General features: G+C 41.8%; 1 protein-coding gene across 2 annotated transcripts in view; it reads left to right on the top strand.

The window, feature by feature from the left end:
• THSD4 (thrombospondin type 1 domain containing 4) overlaps nt 1–23,044 on the top strand; it is a gene marked incomplete at its 5' end in the record, with an annotated part of 479,102 nt that extends 456,058 nt beyond the window's left edge. For both annotated transcript variants that reach the window (XM_084240624.1, XM_084240625.1), the window contains 5 exons: nt 427–600; nt 6,965–7,138; nt 12,780–12,959; nt 15,533–15,677; nt 22,773–23,044. In XM_084240624.1, coding sequence (XP_084096750.1) covers nt 427–600; nt 6,965–7,138; nt 12,780–12,959; nt 15,533–15,677; nt 22,773–22,915 — 816 coding nt within the window. In that variant the 3' untranslated portion in view covers nt 22,916–23,044. The remainder of the gene's footprint in view (nt 1–426; nt 601–6,964; nt 7,139–12,779; nt 12,960–15,532; nt 15,678–22,772) is intronic.

Below are 23,044 nucleotides of genomic sequence, written 5' to 3' on the forward strand. Positions count from 1 at the left end.
TCTGCCGCTGGAGAAGCTGAGCTTTCCAGGAGGGAATTCATCCTGGGGGTTTCTGGACGGCTGTTTTTGCAGACCATGGGGTGTTCCAGGCATTAAGGGGTGTGAGTCACCACGGCCAACTTTGAGGGTGTACGGTAGGGACTGGGCACTGCTGGCAGAGCCCCTGCATCCCCATCTTGCTCTCCCATTTTATAGATGTTAGAACTGAGGCTCAGAGGAACAAAGTAGGCAAGGCAGCCAAGGAAGCCTTTGAGGAAATGGTGGGGAAGTTCTCAGGGTTGGGAAACTTGCCAGGTAGCCTTGGCTGCAGGGACCCTGCATGTGGGGTTGGGGTGGTCTCACCGGTGGCAGGTAGCAAGGACGCGGCACATAGCTGGAGAGTCCCTGGACTAGAGGCGTTCCTGAGGTCCGCTTGCTGTGTTCCAGTGCTCAGTGCCCTGCGGAGTGGGGCAGAGGACCCGAGACGTGAAGTGTGTGAGCAACCTCGGGGATGTGGTTGATGACGACGAGTGCAACATGAAGCTCCGGCCGAACGACATTGAGAACTGCGACATGGGACCCTGTGCCAAGAGCTGGTTCCTCACCGAGTGGAGTGAAAGGGTGAGGTGGCAGCGGCAGAGCGGGTTTTCTGGAGCCAGGACCGAGGTGTGCTGGCCTACAGGGCGGGAGCTGTACACTGAATCACTGGCTAAGAATCCCACGGGCAACAGCTGAATTTGGGGGAAAGGCCCAGAGAAGAACCACTATAGGTTTTCTGTCTTCATATAAAGACTGAGGTGCCCCAAAAGCAACAAGTGGGTGTGAAATAATTGCGTTAATTCTCCTTAGTGCTGCTCATGACTACTGAATAAAAATACTAACAACAGAACAATCAGATGCCAGGTTTGCTGAGTGTGGGCATCTATAATGTGTACTCAGCGAATGGTAGGTCCCGTCTCTGTTCTTACTAATCTAAAGCATTTCACTTACTGTCTCCTCCCTGCAGCCTGGCCACCTTTGGGTCCACGGGTTCAGTTGTCAAAGATGAACTCAAAGGCATTATAGTTCGTAATTATCCCACCAGCTACCTGTATGCAAGGGAAGCCATGAAGAGTTAGCTCATCTAAGACAAAACGCGTTATGTAAGGAGAGAGGGATTCTGGACTTGCCTAGTTGGGAGGCTCAACAGTATTGATGTACTTAATGTCACTGAATTATATACCTAGAATGATTAAAGTGGTAAATTTTACATTATGTATAGTTTGCCATAATTTTTTAAAAGAACATTTAGGGGAAAATATTAGGCAAAATTAAAGAGCATACCTGAAACCAGGGGAAAGGAGCTTTGCCTTCCTTTTCTTGTGGAAACTGATGACCAACTAGCAGCAGAAAAAGGTGACCAGGCAGCTGGACTGGTCATCATACTACGTTTCAGTTTTCTGGATTCTCTAGTAGGTCCTGGAAACTTAACTGGATTATACATACCATTGCTGTCTCTGTCCCTAGGGCCTCCCTCTCAGGCAACCTCTGTACCACGTCCCTGTTGGGATTCCTTATGGTGTTTCCAAACTATAATGTGCCTGCAGATCACCTGGGAACCTGGTGACAGTGCAGGACCTGAGTCAGTGCTGGGGGAGCCAGGGAGATTCTGCATTTCTAACAGGCTCCCTCCCGGTGGCAGCACTGAGGCCTCTGGCCCAAAGATACAGGAGACCAGCTAAGTTAATAAAACCGTAGGAGCCTTTACTGAGCTAGTGAACTGTCCTCCCCCAGCATCCTGTGAACAACAGTGCAACATCTCAAGTTTAGAGGATCAAACTCTCAGGCATCAGCAGATTTGCATCCATACCACTTTGATGGTTGCGTCTGATTGGTCAGCATCCATTTGACTGGTCATGGCCTACCAGGGACGATTGTTGAGTTCTCTGAATATCATCCCTGCAAGTGTTTCCAGGGGTCTCCATTACCTCTGCTTTGTAAGATGGTCCTTGATTTCATCCCTCTCCACGCCATAATAATCCATGCCTGTGGAATAAGGGATGGAGGAAAAATATACCTGCAAACACAGCCTTTGCGCTATCCTCAGAGGTCTCCTGGAGATTCTCACTAATACTGTCTCGCCTTCATGTCATCATATAGTCAAACCCTCGTAAGTCAGGGACTCTCCATAGTGATTTAGCTGTGATGCTCACCAGCTCATGGCATCAGCCCTGCCCCTCAGCCCAAATCTGTCCCCAGATAGGAAACCCTTGGCGCAGACACTGAAATCACAGTGATCACACTTGTGCCTCCAATCCCAGGAGTGGACAGTCAGGGGCGCCACATTAGCCATCAGGAAGAAGCCAACCAAAGGGAGACAAAGGGGAAGTGAGTGCTGACCTAAAGCTGAGTCCAGACTTCTGCCCCTAAAGCTGAGTCCAGCAGAGCTCACCCAGTTCTGCCAGTGTGACCCTTTCCAAGTCTCCACACATGCATGAGCTTGTCATCCCTGGCTTAGGCCTGATTGCTTTGTCACAAGGTCACCGTCGGGCAAGTACATGTATTTCTTGTACAATCCTTGGTGTCAGAAGTTTTCCTCCTCCGTTCAACCAAAGAACCAAAGTGCCCCTTGCTCCCACTGTGTCCCAAAGAAAATTCCAGTGTTCTCCTTACATGCTTGCCCCCACAGTTTTGGGGACAGCCCTTCTCCAGGTTAAAAGTTCCTGGCAACTTCCACTAATTCTTTCTTGTTTCTGGACTTCTTGTCATCCCTGAACTCATTTATGTTCACAGTAAACTCAACAAATTTAGAGTATAAGCAAGTGAATGGAAAGAATGATGCTGGGTTTTCAGTTTTATATTGGAAAGATTCTTATTAAATACTGTTCATTTTTTTTCTAGTTGCAAAGCAACATGCTATTATAAAAAAAATATGAAAAAAACAATTTTAATTATAAGTTTTCACTAAAAGATAGCAATTTTAAGATTTTTAAGCTATAATACCAAACTTTTTTTCTACCATTCCATGCATACTTTAAATACATAGTTTTTGTGTGTGTGCCAAGATATATTCTAAGGCTGTAAATAATAATAGATGTAAAATTTGGTAACCTTGTTTTTCACTTGTATATTATAAACATTTTATTGGCATTTACAAATTTCATTAGAATAAGCTATTATATGACTACTACCAATGAACGGTATTTTTTCTTTCTTATTAATTTAAATATTTCCATTAATATTCCTATGCATAAATCTTTATATGTATCTTTTCTTGATTCCCTAAAATAATGCCAGGAATTGAAATTATTTGACAAAATGGTGTGAACTCTTTCAGAACCCTTGATACAATTTGGCAAATTTTTATCGAGAGATTATTTCAACTTTGAGTCTCCCAGGCAGCTTCAACAACACCTGATTTCCAAGGATGTTTTTCCAAGAGAAGACATAAGTAATGACATTGAGCTTTTTAAGTCATAGAAGATAATGCCTACAGTTCCAAAATAGTCTTTTCAGATAAGAGCCTAATAATCCCTCAGGGGCCAGTTGGGCCTCGGTTAACATTTAACAGTTGCTGGACTAAGGAGAGTGTCCTCAACAAGGGTCACTTAGGAATTTCATTCTTACTGCATTTTGTCAGCCCAGAAGTTCAGTTAGGAGACAGGCCCTTTTCTGACTCCTGAAGTGGATTTGGTTCTTGTGGGCACGTCCTTCAAGGACAGCGGGTACCCGCTTTCATGTTGTGCTTTCCGCTGCAGGTGGTGTGAGAAGGTGGCACCCCTGAGCAGGGCCCATCCTGGTGAGGTTTTCTGTCCTTAGGAATGTCCCGAACATTCTTCTGAATTAAGCACGTGGGGATATGGGGAAAGCCAGATGTGTGTACATTAGTTGGTTTGGAAAGCAGAAAATTAAGTTAGCTCGTCAGTGGAAATGGGGTTAGGACTTGAAACACAAAGAAAACTTAGATTTGATTTACCTTGTGTGATTGAGAGAAATTTAAATATCTTGAGTTTTAAAGTTAAGAAAGAGATCTGATAATATGGTACATGGCTGAAACAACAACCAACCCTTTATCTTAGAATATTCCAATTATTTTAACAAAGGATTTTGTAACCTAAGGGGCTGATTCATTGTCTCAGATTTCAACTAATTATGCACATGCAGCTCAACTCAGTAATGCTTTTGCCAGCCTATAAAAGAGATAAAAACTTTCCTCTGCCATCTTAGGAGAGGTAATGCATGCCGGCAGATTAAGCTGACAAAATCCAGATTCAGAGGAGAAAAGCATACAAATTTTATTTGATGTTAATTTTTTCACATGGCTCAGGGGACTTCATAGGAAAGAAGTAATTAAACTCCAGGGCTTATATATCATTTTAACAAACGGGGATAATTGGTGAGAACTACACAAAGGAAAAGCCTTGGGTCCTGGGACAGTAAATGGTAGGAAAGTGGCCAAGAATTATAAAGGCAAAACTAGTAGAATAAGGGTTATTTTAAGATTTGTGCAGATTTATCTTGGTGTCAACTCCCTGTCTCCAGTGATAAAGGTAAAGTACCTTCCTGGTACTCAGAGGACACCCTTCACGTGGGAAATGTGTGCTCTGCATTTACATAGGAAAGGGGAAGGGGTGGGCAGAGACTCCTTCTGGCATCTGCTATTTCTCAGTTGCCTGCAGCTCAAAATAATCAATATGCTAAAGCTGCACATTTGGGGGGTGGCATGATCTAAGGCCCTTCAAGCTCTTTGCTCCAGAGAGCTTCCTCCCTAAGGAGTCAAACCCACTCAGCTGTGGTCATGTAAACCTTTGATTAATCATCCTGAACTACAGTTTTAAAAGACTAGACACAAAAATGGAAACTTTGATATGGAAATGGGTTGTGAATATGTTTTGCCTTTTGTTTGTTTCTAGATTTTTACATCATTTTTCATTTTTGCACGTGTCATTTTCATCTTGGTTATAGTCCCCATACAATTCCCAGCCCCCTTGTTTTGATCCTACTACCTCCACCCCCCCTGTAGTGTGTCTCTGGTTTATAGTTGCTTGTTGATTTTGATATTTACTTTATAATACCTAGTATTTTCCCTTTTAAAGAGAAGATCCAGCAGAAGCCCTTAGAAAGTGCTCTAAAGGGCCACTTTCAGAGTAGACCGGTACTGGTGAGAGAGGAGAAATGAGCAAGGGTGGGCCCAAGTCTTAATACATTTATTCAACTGATGTGCATGGATTTACCCATCATTAAGGGGCTGGCCTGAAAAAGTATTAAAGATGATTTAATAGTCCTTGCCCACACAGAGCCTGATTCTATCAAGAAAACCAGACAGGATACAAATGGCTATAATACAAAGGAAGATAGCAGAATATAGAGTACGTGAGAATTCTGAGCCTGGAAAGAGTATATTGAATCAGGCAATCAAGAAAGCCTTCACAGAGGAGATGGCATTTGAACTAAGTCTCACAGGATTTTTCAAAGTCCCGGGGAAAGGAAAAGCACCCCAGGCTGAAGGAATGAAACAGGCAAAGCATTATGATCACTTCATGTGATTAGGGCATGAGTCCTAGCTCTGTCCAGCCCGAGATGTGTGGAGTAGGATAACAGGAAATTAGTCTGGAAGAATGAATAGACAGGGCCTCCCGGGTGGCGCAGAGGGTTGAGCGCAGCGCTGTGAAGCTGTCTGCAGGCTCTGCAGTGCGGGTTCGATTCCCAGCCAGCCAGGGAGATACCCACATGGCACGGCAGACCTCTCCTCCTGTCTTGCCCGCTGCTCCCCTCAGCAGTGTATTTCGGTCAGTCTGCCTGTTCTGCTCCCTGCTCTGTCTCTGGTGAATCCTCTCACCTCCCATGACTCTGGCCTATACCTCAGCTATTGTATAAATAAAAAATAAATCTTAAAAAAATAAATAAATTACAGGTTTTTAAAAAAAAATGAATAGACAGCAGCCACATTACAGTAAACCATTAATGCCAGTTGAGTATGCCCATGTGTGAATTTTATTGGAACAGGATAACATTAGAGGGATTCTCAAAATGGAGTTCCCAGCTCCTGGAAGCCCAGTTGGTGAGACTGAGCAAAAAGTTCTGAGCACAGTGTGGGAGACGAACATCAAGGATGTTAGGAGTCATGGGAAGGAAGGGACAAGATAGATGAGAAGAATGTGGTTAGGCTAATATCTATAAGACCTGATGGTTGGCTAGAGTTTGACAGCAAGAAGGCAGAAGAGCAATCAACTTTTGAGTCCAAATGTAAAATCTGGAAACTCTAAAGGAGGAATAGAAATGGGGTTGAAGGTGTTGTCCACTATTGTATGTGAGGTATCTGAGGACCTCCCAGATGAAGATTCCAGAAAATATAGGATGAGAAGCAAAATAAGGCAGCATTCCAAAAGTGTTTCAGAACAGATGGAAATGCTCTATGAGCTTTGGAGTTGACTCAGGAATGTGTTTACTCTGCCCTGGGTGAAGACAGATGATGGCTGTGGTAGAGAAATCACTAACAGTTTTGTGACTTTGAGTTAAGAGCCTGCTGGTGTGTCTGGGTCCCAGGTCAATCTCTCCTTTGTACCAAGCTGCCTCCCAGTATTCTCACAGCTATAAACATCAACGACCAGGACACATCTACCTTAGTAGTAGGCAGCAATGTTGAGGTGACTGACTTAATTTCCCTCCTCTTCTTGACTAACCCAGACTCAGCTTCTCGCAGGTAAACATTTGCCCACATTTTCATGTCCTCATTTTACTGCTGTGGATCTATTTTTGAAAGCAATAGCCAGGGCAGAGCATCTGATAAGTAATGGGACAGAATGTTTGGAATGCAGGCTGTCCTGGAAAGTCTAAGATGGAGATTTGCCATAGTGGCGTAGTCATGAATGAAGGTGTTGAGAGATTTCTAGGAGGAAGAGTTGGTAGGGGCACCAGATGCTAGGTACTCCTTCGAATTATTTGAAAATGGCTTCAGAACCTGTGGGATCGCCCTTTCTTCTAACATGACTTCTTCTGTCCCCAGTGCTCAGCGGAGTGTGGGGCTGGAGTGCGGACTCGTTCAGTGGTATGCATGACCAACCATGTCAGCAGCCTGCCCCTGGAGGGCTGTGGGAACAACCGACCCGCGGAGGCCACACCGTGTGACAACGGGCCCTGCACAGGCAAGGTGGAGTGGTTTGCGGGGAGCTGGAGTCAGGTGAGCAGCCAGAATGGAGTGTGCCTGTTTGTTCCCATAAGAGGCAGCAGAGCAGAGGGGTTAGCGACAAGGACCTGGTGTGTCCAGAGGTCCCAGGTTTGAGTCCCGGTTATTCCACTGGCTACCTAAGACCTTGGGGAGCCTACTCTGCTCTTGCAGCCTCATTCAGGCACCACTACTGAGTACCTCCTGTCTAAGCACTAGGGATAGATCTATAAACAAAACAGATATCCCTGCCCTCAGGGAGCTTATATTCTAGGTTGGTTTCCTTGTCTAGAGAATGCAGGTAATGACGGTAACTTAAGACATTATTTTTAGAAGAAATGAAGTAATGTGCATAAAGTATGTAGCACAGTGATTAGGAGGTAATAAACATACAATAAATCATAGCTGCTGCTGCTATTAAAACCACTTTTTGTACCTATTTGAGTGTGAAAAGCAGAAATAGATATGATCCAGCATATCTTGGGTGTATAGCCAAAGAAACCAAAATCATTATCTTCAAAGAGATGTCTGCATTTATCCATGTCCACTGCAGCCACAGTGTGGAAACAGCCAAAGTGTCCATCAACCCATGAACAGATGAATGAATAAAAAAATGTTATATATAATTAAAATATATATTAATTATATAGTAGTGGAACAGTATTCAGTTCTAAAAAAATGAAGGAAATCCTTCCACTCGTGACAATGTGCGTGGACACAGAGGGCATTAGGCTAAGTGAAATAAGCCAGATGGAGAAAAAAACAAATACTGCGTGTTTTCACTTATGTAGAATCTTAAAAATAAAACCAAACTCAGAGAGCAGAATGGTGATTGTCAGAGCCAGGGGCGGGAGAGTTGGGAGGAGGGGAGATAAGAGAGGTTGATAAAAAGATACAGTATTTCAGTTATCAAAGGAATAAGTACTGAGAATCAAATGTGTACCATGGGAACTATAGTTTATAACTCTGTATTGTATAATTGAAGTGTGCTAAAAGAGTAGGACTCCAGTGTTCACACACATACACATAATATATAATGAGATGGATGTGTTCACTAACTCAATTGTTAGAATTCTTTTATAATGTACGTGTATATTGAATCTTCATGTGTACATCTTAAATATATTGCAATTTTATGTGCTTGTTATACCTCAACAAAGCTGCGGGCAACAGGAATAGATGCAGACATTTTTAAAGTTGAAGTTGTTCACTATAAAGAACAGACAATACCAAATACTTTGTTGTAGTAACTCATTTGAACAATTAATTTGTTTCCTTACTGTTCTAAAAGTGACCATGAACCCCTTAGGAAAATATGGACAAGATGATTCTGTCATATTGCCCTGCTAGGATTACCATCAACAGTTTGAGGTCTTGCTCCGCTTACTACACATTTGGCTCCCAGGACTGGCTGGTTCTCCAAGGACTTTTTTGGCTGATGATCATGATTTTCACATTATCAAGACCTCTGGCTCCATATAGAATTTTATTTCTTTTAAGTAGCTTTAAAGACAGCCCTTAAAAAAACAGACTGCCTTGTCCTTGTAAACTGATATACCCCCTTTGGAAAGCAATTTGACAATAAAAGTCAAGAACCATAAAAATGTTCATTTGCCTTAACCCAGTCACCCCACCCTGGAAATAAATAAGGAAATTAAGAAAGGGGGAAAAGGGCTTTCAACAGAGATGTCCATGACAGGGCATCATTAGGGACATCACAGCCCATCATAACTCATTATGACATTAGGTGACAATAGTGGTGATTAGGGAGATGTGGGATGTTCATGTGATAGAATGGCAAGTGGAGAGCGGAATGTGGAAATACATGAACCCTGTGATCTCAGCACTTCAAAGTGCAGGTTTTTATATAAACAACATGGGGGCAATGTTTTCTTCTCAAATTTCCTTTAATGTTTTTATAATACTAACTGTGAAATACAGAAAAAAAAATGTTTAAAAGGAGAATTCAAGTGCTTCCAGTGCTCGTAGACAACAGTTAGCCTGGCATAACTGATCCCAGGCCTGCTTCTCCACTTCTTTAGTTCTCTGATTTGGGGCAAGTAATTTAACCTCTCTGAGCCTATTTACTATTTAATATGGAGATAATAATACCAATTTGCTAAGGTTACTTTTGAATTCATGCGATGCTATCACAAAGGGATTACCCATTGGAGCTCGCTGGTGGTGGAAGTGGTAAGCATCAGTGCTATGAGGCTTTCAGCAGCCACTGCAGCACAAGTTCTATCCCCAGCCAGGGAGGTGACCAACATGGCGCAGCAGACCTCTCCTAACAAAGGGGTTATTCATTGCTTCAGATGCTGAAAGTGCTTAAATAATAGTTCCTTTTTCTCCTTGTTTATTATTTTCTATCTCATTGTTGGTAATAAAACACATAAGACCTAAACCCCAAAGATAATACAAAAGTGCCCTGCATATGGGGCCCCCATTGCAACAAATATCCATGGAAACTGAGGCAATGGGACAGACCCACTGCCTTCATACAGTAAAGTGCAGTTCAATTCAAGTGTCTCCCAACCTCAGAGAGGAGAGGAGAGCAGGATTCAAGAGCCTTTTTTGCCTGCAGGCCTCCTATTGACTATAAAAGTAAGCTCAGACACCTGAAAGTAATGTGAACCCTGGAGAGCAGCATTTATTTCTGCTACCATTAGAAATGTGAAATTTATTGTCCTGCTGCCCAGAAGGTCGAGGACATGATCAAAGGTGGACATGGTGTTGGTTTGGGATTTATAAGTCAGTCAGAAGGCAATATAAATGTGGCACCTCACCACCCTGAAAATTTTACATTATCCACCCCCCTGCAAAATGAAATAGAGTGTGCCTATTTATTAAAAAGTAAGTCTTACATACTAACTGACTACAGAGTCTTAAAATAAATGTTTCTCCCAGCTATGGGGTTTAAATAAAAGTTGATACCCCAGCAGCCTGGAATTAGTTCAGGGAGACATGTGACCCAGTCTGAGCCAAACAGAGTCCTTCCTGGGACTTCTAGTGTGGACATGAGAGAAGGGGCTCCTGGGGAGATGTGAGCACAGGTCCTAGCAGTGAGCAAAGTGAGGTCCGGGGAGAAAGCCAGCATGAGAGAAGAAGACCTGTCAGACTTAGAGAGTCTTCAATTCTTGGAGGCAAAGTAGCCCAACTTTCATTCGGACAGTACTGTACCAAGTCTATTATTCGTGCCTAGATGTTTGCCTTCCTCCCTGTCAACTCTGGGTTTACTTTACCCTAAGCTTGTCTTGGTTCTGGGGCCTCTTTTACAGCCTCTAGTGACCCAGAGCTGCCCTCCTGCCTGCTCTGCCTCAGTGTCACATTTATCCTCACTGACACTGAGCAGACACCACCAGTCTCATCTGGCCTTGGGCTCCCCAAGTGCAAGGGCAGCAATTCTTTGAGTGTAGAAACACATAATTGCTGTCAATTCTCAGGAGGAACAATCATCCTCTTTAATACCACTTTCTGTCTTCACTGCTTTCCTCCATGAATTACATTTCATCTCATATTTGCCTTATTCTGATTTCTCACTGTCGATTTCCACCTTGTACATCTTTGCCAACTTCATATGTGTTTTTTAAGATAGCTTTTGTATGCAAGCTTATTTTTGCCTTTCCTCCTCCCCGCCCCCCATTTGCAAGTCTCTTTTTTAGAGTTAAATTTTGACCATTCATATTTATGATAATCGCTTACACGTTTGGACTTTCTCCTGTCATCTTATTTTGTGTTTCATCATATTTAGTTTTCTACTACCATGTCTTCTTGTTTTTCTCCCCTTTTCCTTTTACATGTTTTTATTTGTCAGCTTTCCTTAATCCCATTTTCCCCTCTAACATTTTGGAGGTTATAAATCTTATTTTTATTCATCTAGTTATAACACTAAAACTTTTACAGAGTTTTAAACTTCCATGGTTCTGTCAGTGTCATCAGTAATCATGTCCTCACTGGGGAAAAAGCAGACCCTTTTTATTTACTTCCACTCTTTCACCCTACAGTCCCTCCAAAAAGATGTTGAGATCATCTGGGTTTAGTGCCATATTAATGTTAATTAATTTTATAGAAAATATAGACTTGCGTTTTAAAATAGGTTTCTCTCCTCCAAAAGTCATCTTTAATTGAAATATTCAAATATCATAAAATTTACCCTTTGAAAGTATACTATTAGGTGATCTTTAGTATATTCACAGCAACCATCACCACTGTCTAATTCCAGAATACTGTCAACATCCAAAAAAAAAACACTGATTTATTATTTTTTTTTAAATGTTGGCATCTGTTTTTAAATTTTTTTTAAGATTTATTTATTTATTTATACAAGCACTGGGTATAGTCAGAAGCGCGGGAGGGTGAGAGAATTCACCAGAGCCAGAGCAGGGAGCAGAGCAGGCAGAAGGACCGAAGTACACTGCTGAGGGGAGCAGCGGGCGGCAGGAGAGGTCTGCGCGCCACGTGGGACCCTCCTCCGGTGTCCGGGGAGCAGCTGGGGATCGAACCAGCACTGCAGAGGCTGAGGGCAGCTTCGCAACCCAGCGCTCAACTGCTGCGCCACCGGGGAGGCCCAACACTGATTTATTATTAACAATAAGTTTACTGGTGTCTTTACCAACCTGTGTTTTTGTGCCCTGTGTCTCTTTCCTGGTTCTTTTTCATTCCATTCGAGAATATAACCCAGTAAGGCTTTGAAAGGGGATTTGTAAAAGGTACATTTTCAGATGGCCCTTGACTATCTGAAAATGTCTCACTGCCCTTTGACATTAGTGCCCCAGCAGATGCGGATGCCTTGGCTCCTTCCCCAGCTCTGTCAGGTCTGTATCTTAACTGATCACTGCCTCATTGTCCCCAGGCCTCCCCCCTCATCCACCCGTCTACCACCATTCTCATCCAAAGCCCATAAGCTAATTTCTCTGGAGCCCTCCTCTATGTGCATCTTGAACTGTGGTTTTCTCCTTCAATTGAATCTCCTCTATATTCCACCATTCAGAGATTCCCCATAAGCTCTGATGCTCCAAGGACGAGTGTCCTTTCCTGTTTTCAGTGCTGTCCTCTGCACACACATATACCCCGACGTACATCCACCTGCTTGTCCCCACTCACATGTTCTGCCACTTCTGGGTGTTCAGATTAGAAGAAGAATGAGATATGCACCTTATAGCGTCAGCTGCTTTACAAATATAGCGTAACATAATGTCAGGTTTTCGACAAGCTTTGCAGTCTGCACACTCGGGAAATGAATTCTTCCCAGTCTCTACCCCGCTAAGAGACCACCAGATAAACCAAAATGTTAGTTGGTTGCTTTACAGTGAGAGGTGTCAGAGTCTACTGGACAGAAACAACCAAATTAACTGACTGGTGTGTTCCTGTGGGAGAACTTGAAGGAAGCCATTTTACTCCAGCATGGTGGGCACCCCCACCACAGTGGCCAGCACCCTTGTAGAGCTGTGCTAACAAAAGACACCCACTCCATTTCTTAGACAGAACTGTTAGGAAAGTTAGAACCATGTGCAACTTCTCCAGAAATGTTTTCCAAGGGCCCTAGGGCTCTTCCTTACTGAGTTGATGGCATAAAGCACCTATAAACACCCCTCATTGGACAATACTTATCCCCTTTGTATCACATGATGCCATCATTCTCCGTTTCTTTCTCCAGTGTTCCATCGAGTGTGGGAGTGGGACCCAACAGAGAGAGGTGATTTGTGTTAGGAAGAACGCAGACAACTTCGAAGTACTGGACCCTTATGAATGTTCCTTCCTGGAGAGACCCCCCAGCCAGCAGTCCTGCTACCTCAAGCCTTGCGGGGCCAAGTGGTTTAACACAGAATGGAGCATGGTAAGTCTGAGAACTTTTCAGAAAGTTGCATTAACACATCATCCTGTTTCCTCCCACAGTCACTTCTGGGTTACATACAGCCAGGACAGGGCTCAGCCCTCAAGTAGATTCTCTGCAGTGCTACCCTTGATTTAGTCACTGTTGGGTCACCCCTGGACTCAGCCTGCTTGGTAGTGGGAGGGAGGGGATCCTGAGCCTGAGGCTGGGATGATCTGATCTCTTAATTATAGAGACTCTAACAAGTGACTTTTCATTTACATACTAATATAAATGTATCATGTAATGTAATGTAGCATGTAAAATTATATGCTAATATAAATGAAAAGTCAGAAATTTAGCTTGTAAATGCAAAGTCAGAAATAAACAGAGATGGTGATAAATACAAAAACAGAGAATTAAGGAAAAAAGTGTGAAATGATGGAAATAGTAACAAAATTCTCTTATTTTTCAAGTAGGAGAGTTTATTTGGAATAAACTTCCTAACATAGGAAACCACTCAGGCATCACTCCCAGAGACCATTTAACATACCTCAGGTTGGAGGTGGGGGACCCGTGGGAGGCAGGTTCACTCACTTTTTGTCACTGATGGTTGTCAAGTCAAGGATGTAGGTGAGTCCAGAGTAGAGGCCAAAGCCTAATTCAAAGGTGATTCAGGGAACGTTGCTTACAAAACATGAGACCGCAAGCTGAGGATTCTGTTCCCAGACTATATCTGGGCCAGTGATAACATCTCTTGGGCATGTGGTGAACTACATCTCAAAGGCAAATGGGATCAAGGTATTGAGTTTGAAGGGTGTTCTCTTACCTTCTGGGAAATGGAATTGAATCTTTTGAGGTTGGCCAAGGTCCGTGAGATTGCAAACACAGCTCACTACTTTCCTTTGCCATTTGGTTTGGAGATTCTAGAAAGGGCCAAGTTCACCTAACCAGGTCAAAGGTGATAACTTCCTAAATTACCTGACCGGAAGCAAGCCAGATAATCCTCAGCAGGTCAGTGGAGAACAGATGGGTATGGCCAAGCAACAAATACCACTGGACAAGAAGAATGAGTGAACTACAGATCCCTCCAACGATATGGATGAACTCCAAAAGCTTTTGCAAAATAAAAGACCCCAAACGCTACATGTTGCATGATTCCATTTACATAATATTCTGTGAAAGGTAAATTCTGGTGACAGGAACTACAGGAGTGGTCAGAGGATGAGATGCGGCCAAACTCCCAGGAAAGGGACAGCACAAGAGGGTTTGTTGCATGTGGTGAAATTTTCATGTCTCATTACAGTACTCCTTGAAATTGTCATAGCTCATACAACTGTGCACTACAAAAGGCTGAATTTTTCTTTATATAAATTTGAAAATAAACAGATTTGAAATAAATAGTTGCTATAACAGCAAAGTGATAGAAGTTAGTCATCTTTGAGTAGCACTTGTTTTATAAATCTGAGTTTGAAACTAAGCATGTATTATAATATAAGACAAAATTAAAATTTTTACACAATCCCTGAAAATGAAAGATGTAATGAACCCAAATATGTATCCAGCTAGTAGCATCAGCACTATTACTGTATGTGGCTTTGAAATACAGTCATTCAAATGTCCGTCCCTAAAGACAAAAGGAACTACCAAAAAAGGTTTATATTGCTTGCAAAAATCATATTTTTAGTGATAACAGTATAGTGCTATATTCTGAGAGGTTTGATGTGTACTGTCTGATAAAGTAAATAAGGATCTTATGGTTATATAATATATATGATAGTGTTTATATAATAATGTGGTAATTTAATTCTATTATCCCCAGAGTTCTTAAAAAATAGGGTCCTCTACTTCAGAGAAAGAAGACACAGGTAAAAGATAGAACAGATTTAAGTGGAAATCCTATTGTCCTGAACTTGAATTGCAAATATAAGTATGACCTCACAAATTAATTTTTCTTGAAAAATATTCCTTTCTAATTTTATCCACTGAAAGGGCTTGAAAAAAAATCATCAACCTGTAGCAAACAGCACATCTATCAGCCAGAATGTGGTTTCAAAATATCACTTTCCACTAAAATGATCCAGGAGTTCTAGAAAAATAGGTGAATCCCAGTCTGGGGCCAGACATATATAAATTAGAGTAGGATATCTCTTTATACAAAGCATCAAGGAAATTCTAAGAAGCAGTGGAGCTTTTTTTGCAAATAATACTGTATGTAAAAAATGTATGAGATTCATGAGAAAAGTAGAAATAGAAACACTGAATATATATATGAATATGATAAGGAACTAGGCATAATAATGGTATTGAAATTTTTTAAGTCATTTTCTTTTGGAGCTACCAGTGAAACATGTTAGAAATGATGTGATGCCTAGATTTGCTTCAAAATAACTGGAGGTTTAGACATGGCTGGGAGGTATAGATGGGATGAAACTGGCCATGAGGTGATGATTATTGGAGCTGGTTATACGTGCATGAGAGTTTGTTTCACTTTATTTCCTATTGGAGATGTTTGGAATTTTCCAACATCTGCCCTGTCCAATGTGCTGGCTGCTGTGCTGCTAAGAACTCTGACTTTCCCCGTTGTGCTCACACAGTGCTCCAAGAGCTGCCAGGGCGGCTTCCGGGTCCGGGAAGTCCGCTGCCTGTCAGATGACATGGCTCTCAGCAACCTCTGTGACCCTCAGTTGAAACCAGAAGAGAAAGAATCTTGTAACCCTCAGGACTGTGTCCCTGAAGTTGGTAAGCAGAGATTCCTCTTTTAACTCTGGCAAATCCTCTGGAATGAAAATGCCAATAAGTTCTTTCTGACCTTGTGTAATCATGGGGTTCAGTAGGTCAAATTACTCTGGGAATGATTCATTTCATTGTTTAAAATGACTGTTCATAGCGTGGATGGCAACCCAAGCCACCCACCAAAAGATAAACTTAATGTGAATTGATTAAAATGGTCATACATTGGGGAATATAAAAATAAATTTTATTATATAAAAAAAAATGTAAGGAAAAAAATGGTCATACATTCAGAGGTTTGTGCCATCAGTCTTAAGGTAAAATAGTAAGATTTTAACTTGATTGTAGATATAAAATGTTGTAGGCTGGGCCATAAGAGGTGATGTCAGGGCATCAGCAGCCAATTGGCAGAGAAGGGAGAAAGGACAAAGACCAGGCTCAAGGAAGGGAAGATGACAGGTTGCACACCAGCTGGAGTCCTGCAAGGACAGCAACATCACAATTTAGAGGGCTCCAACTTATAGCATTAAAATAGGGTCCGGTTCCCTGAAGGAAACTGTTGGTTAGAGTTAGGGAGACCAGCTTGTGAGCTGCAATTTGTGAGGCAAGACCCCAATTCCAACAAGGGAATTGAAGTGCAGTGGGGTGAAGATTTACCTCCAAAGGTATATTAGATACCCCAAAACCCCACCCCAAGTCTATTTTGAATACACCACCAGACTTGGCCAGGATTAGCTCTAGATTAGAGGTAGGCTGACCCTCTTCTTTGGATTCCTTCAGCGTTCTCCTTTTCTATTTACTCCCCTTGTCAACACAACAACGTTAAAGAAAACGTTAATATATTATCAGGCTGTGACACAGTAGATTCCTTTGGCTGTGGGCTAAATTGAAAGTTTTAATATACTGACCTAGCCTCCTCTCATGTGGAAGGATATGTAAGTTACAGAATAAATACTTTATAAGAAAAAAATTCCTATGTGCCAGCCATGACCAATGAGTACCTTATATGGTGACTATCCCCAGTAGCAACAATAAATTAAATTCCATAAGAAGAAATGTATAAACCTATAAAAAAAAATAGGCCTTCATATAGAACATAAAAGGAATGTGAATGGCTAGAGAGACTAATGGAATGGAAACTGTCAACACTGTAGAAAAGTAAAAGAAGGTTCATGAGGTTCTATATATTATACATATATATTATATATTTGAACATACTATAAACCTCAGAAAATAAAACAATATGGTACTAACACAGGAAGAGACAAACATCAGTGAGTGTTACAATACGAAATTCTGGAACAGATTCCTCTGTACAAAGACAGTGAAGCATGACCTATGCATCGGCTAGCTGTCATGATAAAAACCTTGCGTCAAGGAAGTGGGGAAATAAGAGGCTTTCATTGTATTTAGACAACTGAAGATCCATTTGATGAAAACATCATAAGCCATCTCTAAATATAAATGACTAATGGATTAAAGATATTAACAGAAGACACATTCTAAAAACACTAGGAAAAAATACTTATCTTGGTGTTGGTTTAAGTCTTCATAAACTAGATCCAAAATCCAGAAGCCTTATTGTGGCATGTGAAAACAGGATAAATTTAAAACTTTTTCCCATTAAGGTTAGAAGTTTGCCAGAAAACCAGAATTAATGGATGATAGATGACTGACTGACAGGTAGTTAGATCGACAAGTAGGTAGGTAGGTAGGTAGGTAGACAGAGCTAGAAATTGCCTCACACAATTTAAAGGCTGAGAATCCCACTGTTGAGCCTACTACCTGGAAGCTGGAGACCCAAGAGAGCTGGTACTATGATTTAGCCTAAGTGCAAAGACCAGAGAACCAAAGTAGCTGATGAACTGATAAATCCCAGTCTGAGGCAGAAGATGTAACAAGATGCCCCAGTTTGAAGCAGAGAAGCAGAAAAAATAAGCGGTAGATTCTTCCTTCCTCTGCCTTTATTTCTAGTCAGGTCTTCAACAGATGGCTGCTGCCCATCCACTTTGGGAAGGCAATATACTTCACTGAGTCAACGCATTCAAACACTGATCTTAGCCAGATACAGCCTCACAGACACACCCAGGAATAATGCTTCATCTGGTCATCCTACGGCCATCACATTAACACATGACGTTAATCATGCCATGCATCAGAACTCAAGTAGGAAGAAGAGAGGCATGCAAAATCATGAGGAAAAAAATGGAAAACATCTTATTCAAATGTGATACTATCAATATAAGAAGAAAATGTCCAGACAAGAGCCAGGAGGAATAAATAGTGACTTAATTATCATTACTGGAGTCACACACACAAATATGTTCATCCAGATGCCACTAACATTAACTGATTTGTACTCACTACACACTAACAATTGAAACTTGATTTAAATTTGGAGTACGAATTGTTACTTAACTTGCTTTTTAAAAGATTGTAGTATAATGCAACATTGAACAGTTGTATTCATAAAGTTGCCTGCTTGTCTCAGGCCAGGCAAGATAATTAAAAACAGTTGGAATGACCAGATCCTTGGAATTGATAGTATAAGTTTCCAAGCTAGGAGCTATTGGTGACCAGTCTGTGTGCTCTGAAGGGTTGTCACTCAGCTGGCAAACATCTGTGACAGTTTCCAACTAATATGATACATAACAGATTTTTTTTAAAGATTTATTTATTTTTTATTTATACAAGCACCAGATGTGTAAGTTACAGAATACATACTTTATAATAAAAAAGCGCAGGAGGGTGAGAGGATTCACCAGAGCCAGAGCTAGGAACAGAACAGGCAGACTGACAAAATACACTGCTGAGGGGAGCAGCGGGCAACGGGAGAGGTCTGCACGCCATGTGGGACCCTCGCGGGCGGCCGGGGAACAAACCAGCACTGCAGAGGCGGGCAGCTTCGCAGCCCAGCGCTCAACCGCTGCACCACCAGGAGAGGCCCAAAACAGATTTTTTTTTAGCCAGTCTGGTTTGGTTTTTTTTTTGTTTGTTTGTTTGTTTTTTTGGCCAGTCTGTTTGTGTCTTCTATATTTGTCTGTATCTTTTCAAGGGAAAGAAAAGAACCCGTTCACTTTCCAATTTTATAAAATTCAATTAAGGGAAAAAAGGGGAACTATAAAATTAATAAAATAGAAAATGTAGGCAAAACTTCGGTATTCTTAGATACACCAAAGCTAAAGGTACTGCAAATGCCCAGGCTGTGAGCCAAAGTTACAAAACACAGCATGCACCCCAGATGTGTGCTGATGGGCAGAATAGGGACAGACTCTGGAGGTAAGGAGGTTCAAGGGCACATTTGATTATGATGAAGAAGAAAGTAGTATGTACATAGATGAGTAAATATCTGCCACTGCCAGGACTTTCTAAACTCTACATGACCATTATAATTTTTCATTTAATCATCTAGACTATTAAATCATCTTACAATTGATAATGTACTGGAATCAAATAAATGTCCTTCAAGTAGACAAAAGGCAAATCCCTCACATAGACACACAACTCACTCAAACTATTTTTTAAAGAAACTCTACATCTCTATACCTTCCTCTTGGTTTTGCTGTGAAACTAAAACTGCAGGCCCCGCCCATCCCAAATCTTAATATACAAAGAAACAACAATAAAAAGTGATCCAATTTTTTTTTAAAGATTTATTTATTTATGCATACAAGAGTTGGGGTACAGGCCAGAAGTGTGGGGGATGAGAGGATTCACCAGAGACAGAATGGGGAACAGAACAGGCAGACTGACCAAAGTACACCGCTGAGGGGAACAGCAGGCGAGTCAGGAGAGGTCTGTGCACTCATGTGGGTTGCTCCCTGGCCGGCAGGGAATTGAACTCTCAAACTCATGCTGCAGAGGCTGTGGACCACTTCATAGGTTGCGTCTTAACCCCTTGTGCCACCAGGGAGGCCCAAAAGGGATCCAATTTTATAAAGCATGAAGGATATGAACAAGCTTAACAAAAGAAGTTGACGAAATGCTTGGTCAGCCTCACCAGTAATTGAAACACAAATTTAAAAAATAATTGGAGTCCCTTTTTCCATAATGTTGAAAAACTTTTTAAAAACTGGACAACATTCATTGTTGGCAAAGTTGTGGGGGAGAAAGTCAGCTCCTGCTTGTAAGTGGGGGCAATCTTTTTGGAGAACTTGGCAATATCTATTAAGACACAAAGTGCTCACTATCTCCAACTCAGCACAAATTCTAGGGATTTATTCTAAAGATGCACTCTCCAGAATGTACAGATATGTGAACATATGAAAAACAGGGCTCAGGAAAATGTGGAGAATGAATGAATGAATTATTGAATTTCTTATAACTCTTAAAAATGGAAAGCAATTATATTTCTACTACCTGAAGGAAATGATCAATGAAACTATGTTACAGCGCCCAAGGCAGAATATGCTGAACACCCTTACAAAGAATGTGCTGCAGTTGTATGTTATGATATATAAATGTGTCTAAATATATGTGTGAGCAATATAAAAAGCAAGATGCTTACCCATATATTGTCAGTTATTTTCCACATTCATCCATAATTTCAAGCAATGTTTTTTGTTTTTTTTTATAGAGGCATGCTTTATTTATTTGTTTGCTGGTTTGTTTGTTTGTTTTGTTTATACATGCACTGGGTACAGTCAGAAGCGCGGGAGGGTGAGAGAATTCACCAGAGCCAGAGCGGGGAGCAGAGCAGGCAGAAGGACCGAAGTACACTGCTGAGGGGAGCAGCGGGCGGCAGGAGAGGTCTGCACGCCATGTGGGACCCTCCTCTGGTGGCCGGGGAGCAGCCGGGGATCGAACCGGCGCCGCAGAGGCCGCGCGCAGTTTCGCAACCCAGCGCTCAACCGCTGCGCCACCGGGGAGGCCCAATTTCAAGCAATGTTAATCAAAATCCAGAGAGTGTTTTTTATAGAAATAGCTGACAAACTATGTCTAAAGTTCATATAAAACAGCAAAAACCCAGGAATGGTGAAGGCAATTTTAATAATGAACTGTGTTGGGAAATTTATCCTACCATACATCAAGATATAGAAACATAGGAACAGATAACTAACCAAGGGAACAGAATAGAAAGCGAGCCCCAGACTAAACCCTAGCATGTAAGGATGATTGATATGTGGTGGATGTTAGCATTAAGAATGAGTTAAAAGGGCCTCCCCTGGTGGCGCAGGCAGTTGAGCGCAGCACTGTGAGACTGTCTGCAGCCTCTGCAGCATTGGTTCGATCCTGGCCAGCCGGCAAGGGTCCCACATGGCGCAGCAGACCTCTCCTGTTGCACCCGCTGCTCCCCTCAGCAGTGTATTTCTTCAGTCTGCCTGTTCTGTTCCCCACTCTGTCTCTGGTGAATCTTCTCACCCTCCCACGTATCTGGCCTGTACCCCAGTTTTTGTTTTTTTGTTTTTTGGGGGTTTTTTAGATTTATTTATTTATTTATATAAGCACTGGGTATAGTCAGAAGTGCGGGAGGGTGAGAGAATTCACCAAAGCCAGAGGGGAGAGCAGACAGAGCAGGCAGACTGATGAAGTACACTGCTGAGGGGAGCAGCGGGTGGCAGGAGAGGTCTGCGCGCCATGTGGGACCCTCACCTGGTGGCCGGGTATCGAACTGGCACTGCAGAGGCTGCGGGCAGCTTTGCAACCCAGCACTCAACCGCTGCGCCACCAGGGAGGCCCTGTACCCCGGTTTTTGTATAAATAAATAAAAATCTTTAACAAATGAGTAAGGAGAAGAATGTTCCACCTCGGTGATGGGTGTGCTAGGGTAACATATACCTGAAGACTTGGGATCCTATACTTCTGAATTATATCCAGTGCTGCAAACAATGTTACTTTAATAAAAAGGTTATTAAAATGAAAGAGTAAATAAATGATGAGACAATTGTTTATCCATATAGGGAAGACAATAAATTTAATTCCTACTTCTCACCGTATACTGTTCCAGGTGGGTTAGGGAAATACATGTGAAAAGAAAATTTTAAAACTCAAAAGAGTGAAGGAAAAATTAATACATACACATCATTTGCTATATATGTACATAGTACATAATATATATTAGTCTTTCATTTATATATATATAAATTTCTTAAATTAGAAACAAAAATTCCAAACAACTTGAGAAATTATACTGTCAAGTACATTAAAAATAAAAATCTGTTTATCAAATATTGTAAACCAAATGATAAGAAAAGCCACAGACTTGCAATGCATATAATGGGCAGAGAATTGGGATCTGTTATATATAAACAATTTTTATGAATTCTTTTTCTAAGTTAACTAAATTAGCAAATTGGCAAAGGGTAGGAAAACAATTCATAGAAAAGGAAACTGGAATGGCAGATATGCATATGAGGATAATACCTTCAACCTCACTTGGAGTAAGGTCACATCTGTCAGATCTGCAAAAATATACCACATGTGGCCTAAATAGAATTCTGTGCTGCTGGAGGAATGTAAACTGATATTTTGGTGAGCAATCTGATGAGATCTAGAAAGCTGTTTAAAAGAGCATTGTTTGCAATTGTAAAAAAAAAAATAATAAAGAAAACAAATTAACGTCTGTCCATGGGAAAAGGGCAGATTGTGGAATGTATTTATAGAGTGGACTACTATTTAGTAATTAAAACAAACTCCATAGAGCAGTCATTAAACATGAATGAATCACATAAATTAATGTTGACCAAATTGCCAGGGAGGATATGCAATATATCTTCTTTTTTTTTTTTAAGTTTAAACATCTAACAGAGTTTAGAGGTACAGCTCTAATATAAAGAAATGTTTGGGGATAATAAACACCAAATTTGGGGTTTGATCACCTTTGGAGCAGGAGGGGAAAGAGGGCGGTGATGGCTTGAACGCTAAGAACTGTAATTATGTTGGTGATGTTTCTTAATTTGAGCTGTGAGGACACTGTTCATGGAATTATTCTGTATACCCATTTTCATCATCACACTTAAAAGAATAAGGAGAAGATGCAAGGTCTCAGTGTGCATATAGCTCTCCCATAGACAGGAAACAGCAGGACCAGAATGACAAGTCTCATCCCTTAGTCCAGGCCCCACCTTTTGCTCAGCAAGTCTTTTTCATTCTCTTCTGCTGCAGATGAAAACTGCAAGGACAGGTACTACAACTGCAACGTGGTGGTCCAGGCGCGCCTCTGCGTCTACAATTACTACAAGACTGCGTGCTGTGCATCCTGCACACGTGTGGCCAACAGGCAGCCGGGATTCCTGCGTGGCAGATAACCCCCCAGCCACATCAGTGAACAGGCTGGGGAGTCTGAGCAGCGGGACTGCGGCAGCACCCCCAGGGGCTCCCTGGCCCAGGGCCTGCCAGTCAGTTGCATCACACTTCCTGAAGACAGGTGGTTGTAC

The sequence above is a fragment of the Talpa europaea genome (assembly GCF_964194135.1).
Source record: "Talpa europaea genome assembly, chromosome: 8".
Classification (NCBI taxonomy): domain Eukaryota; kingdom Metazoa; phylum Chordata; class Mammalia; order Eulipotyphla; family Talpidae; genus Talpa; species Talpa europaea.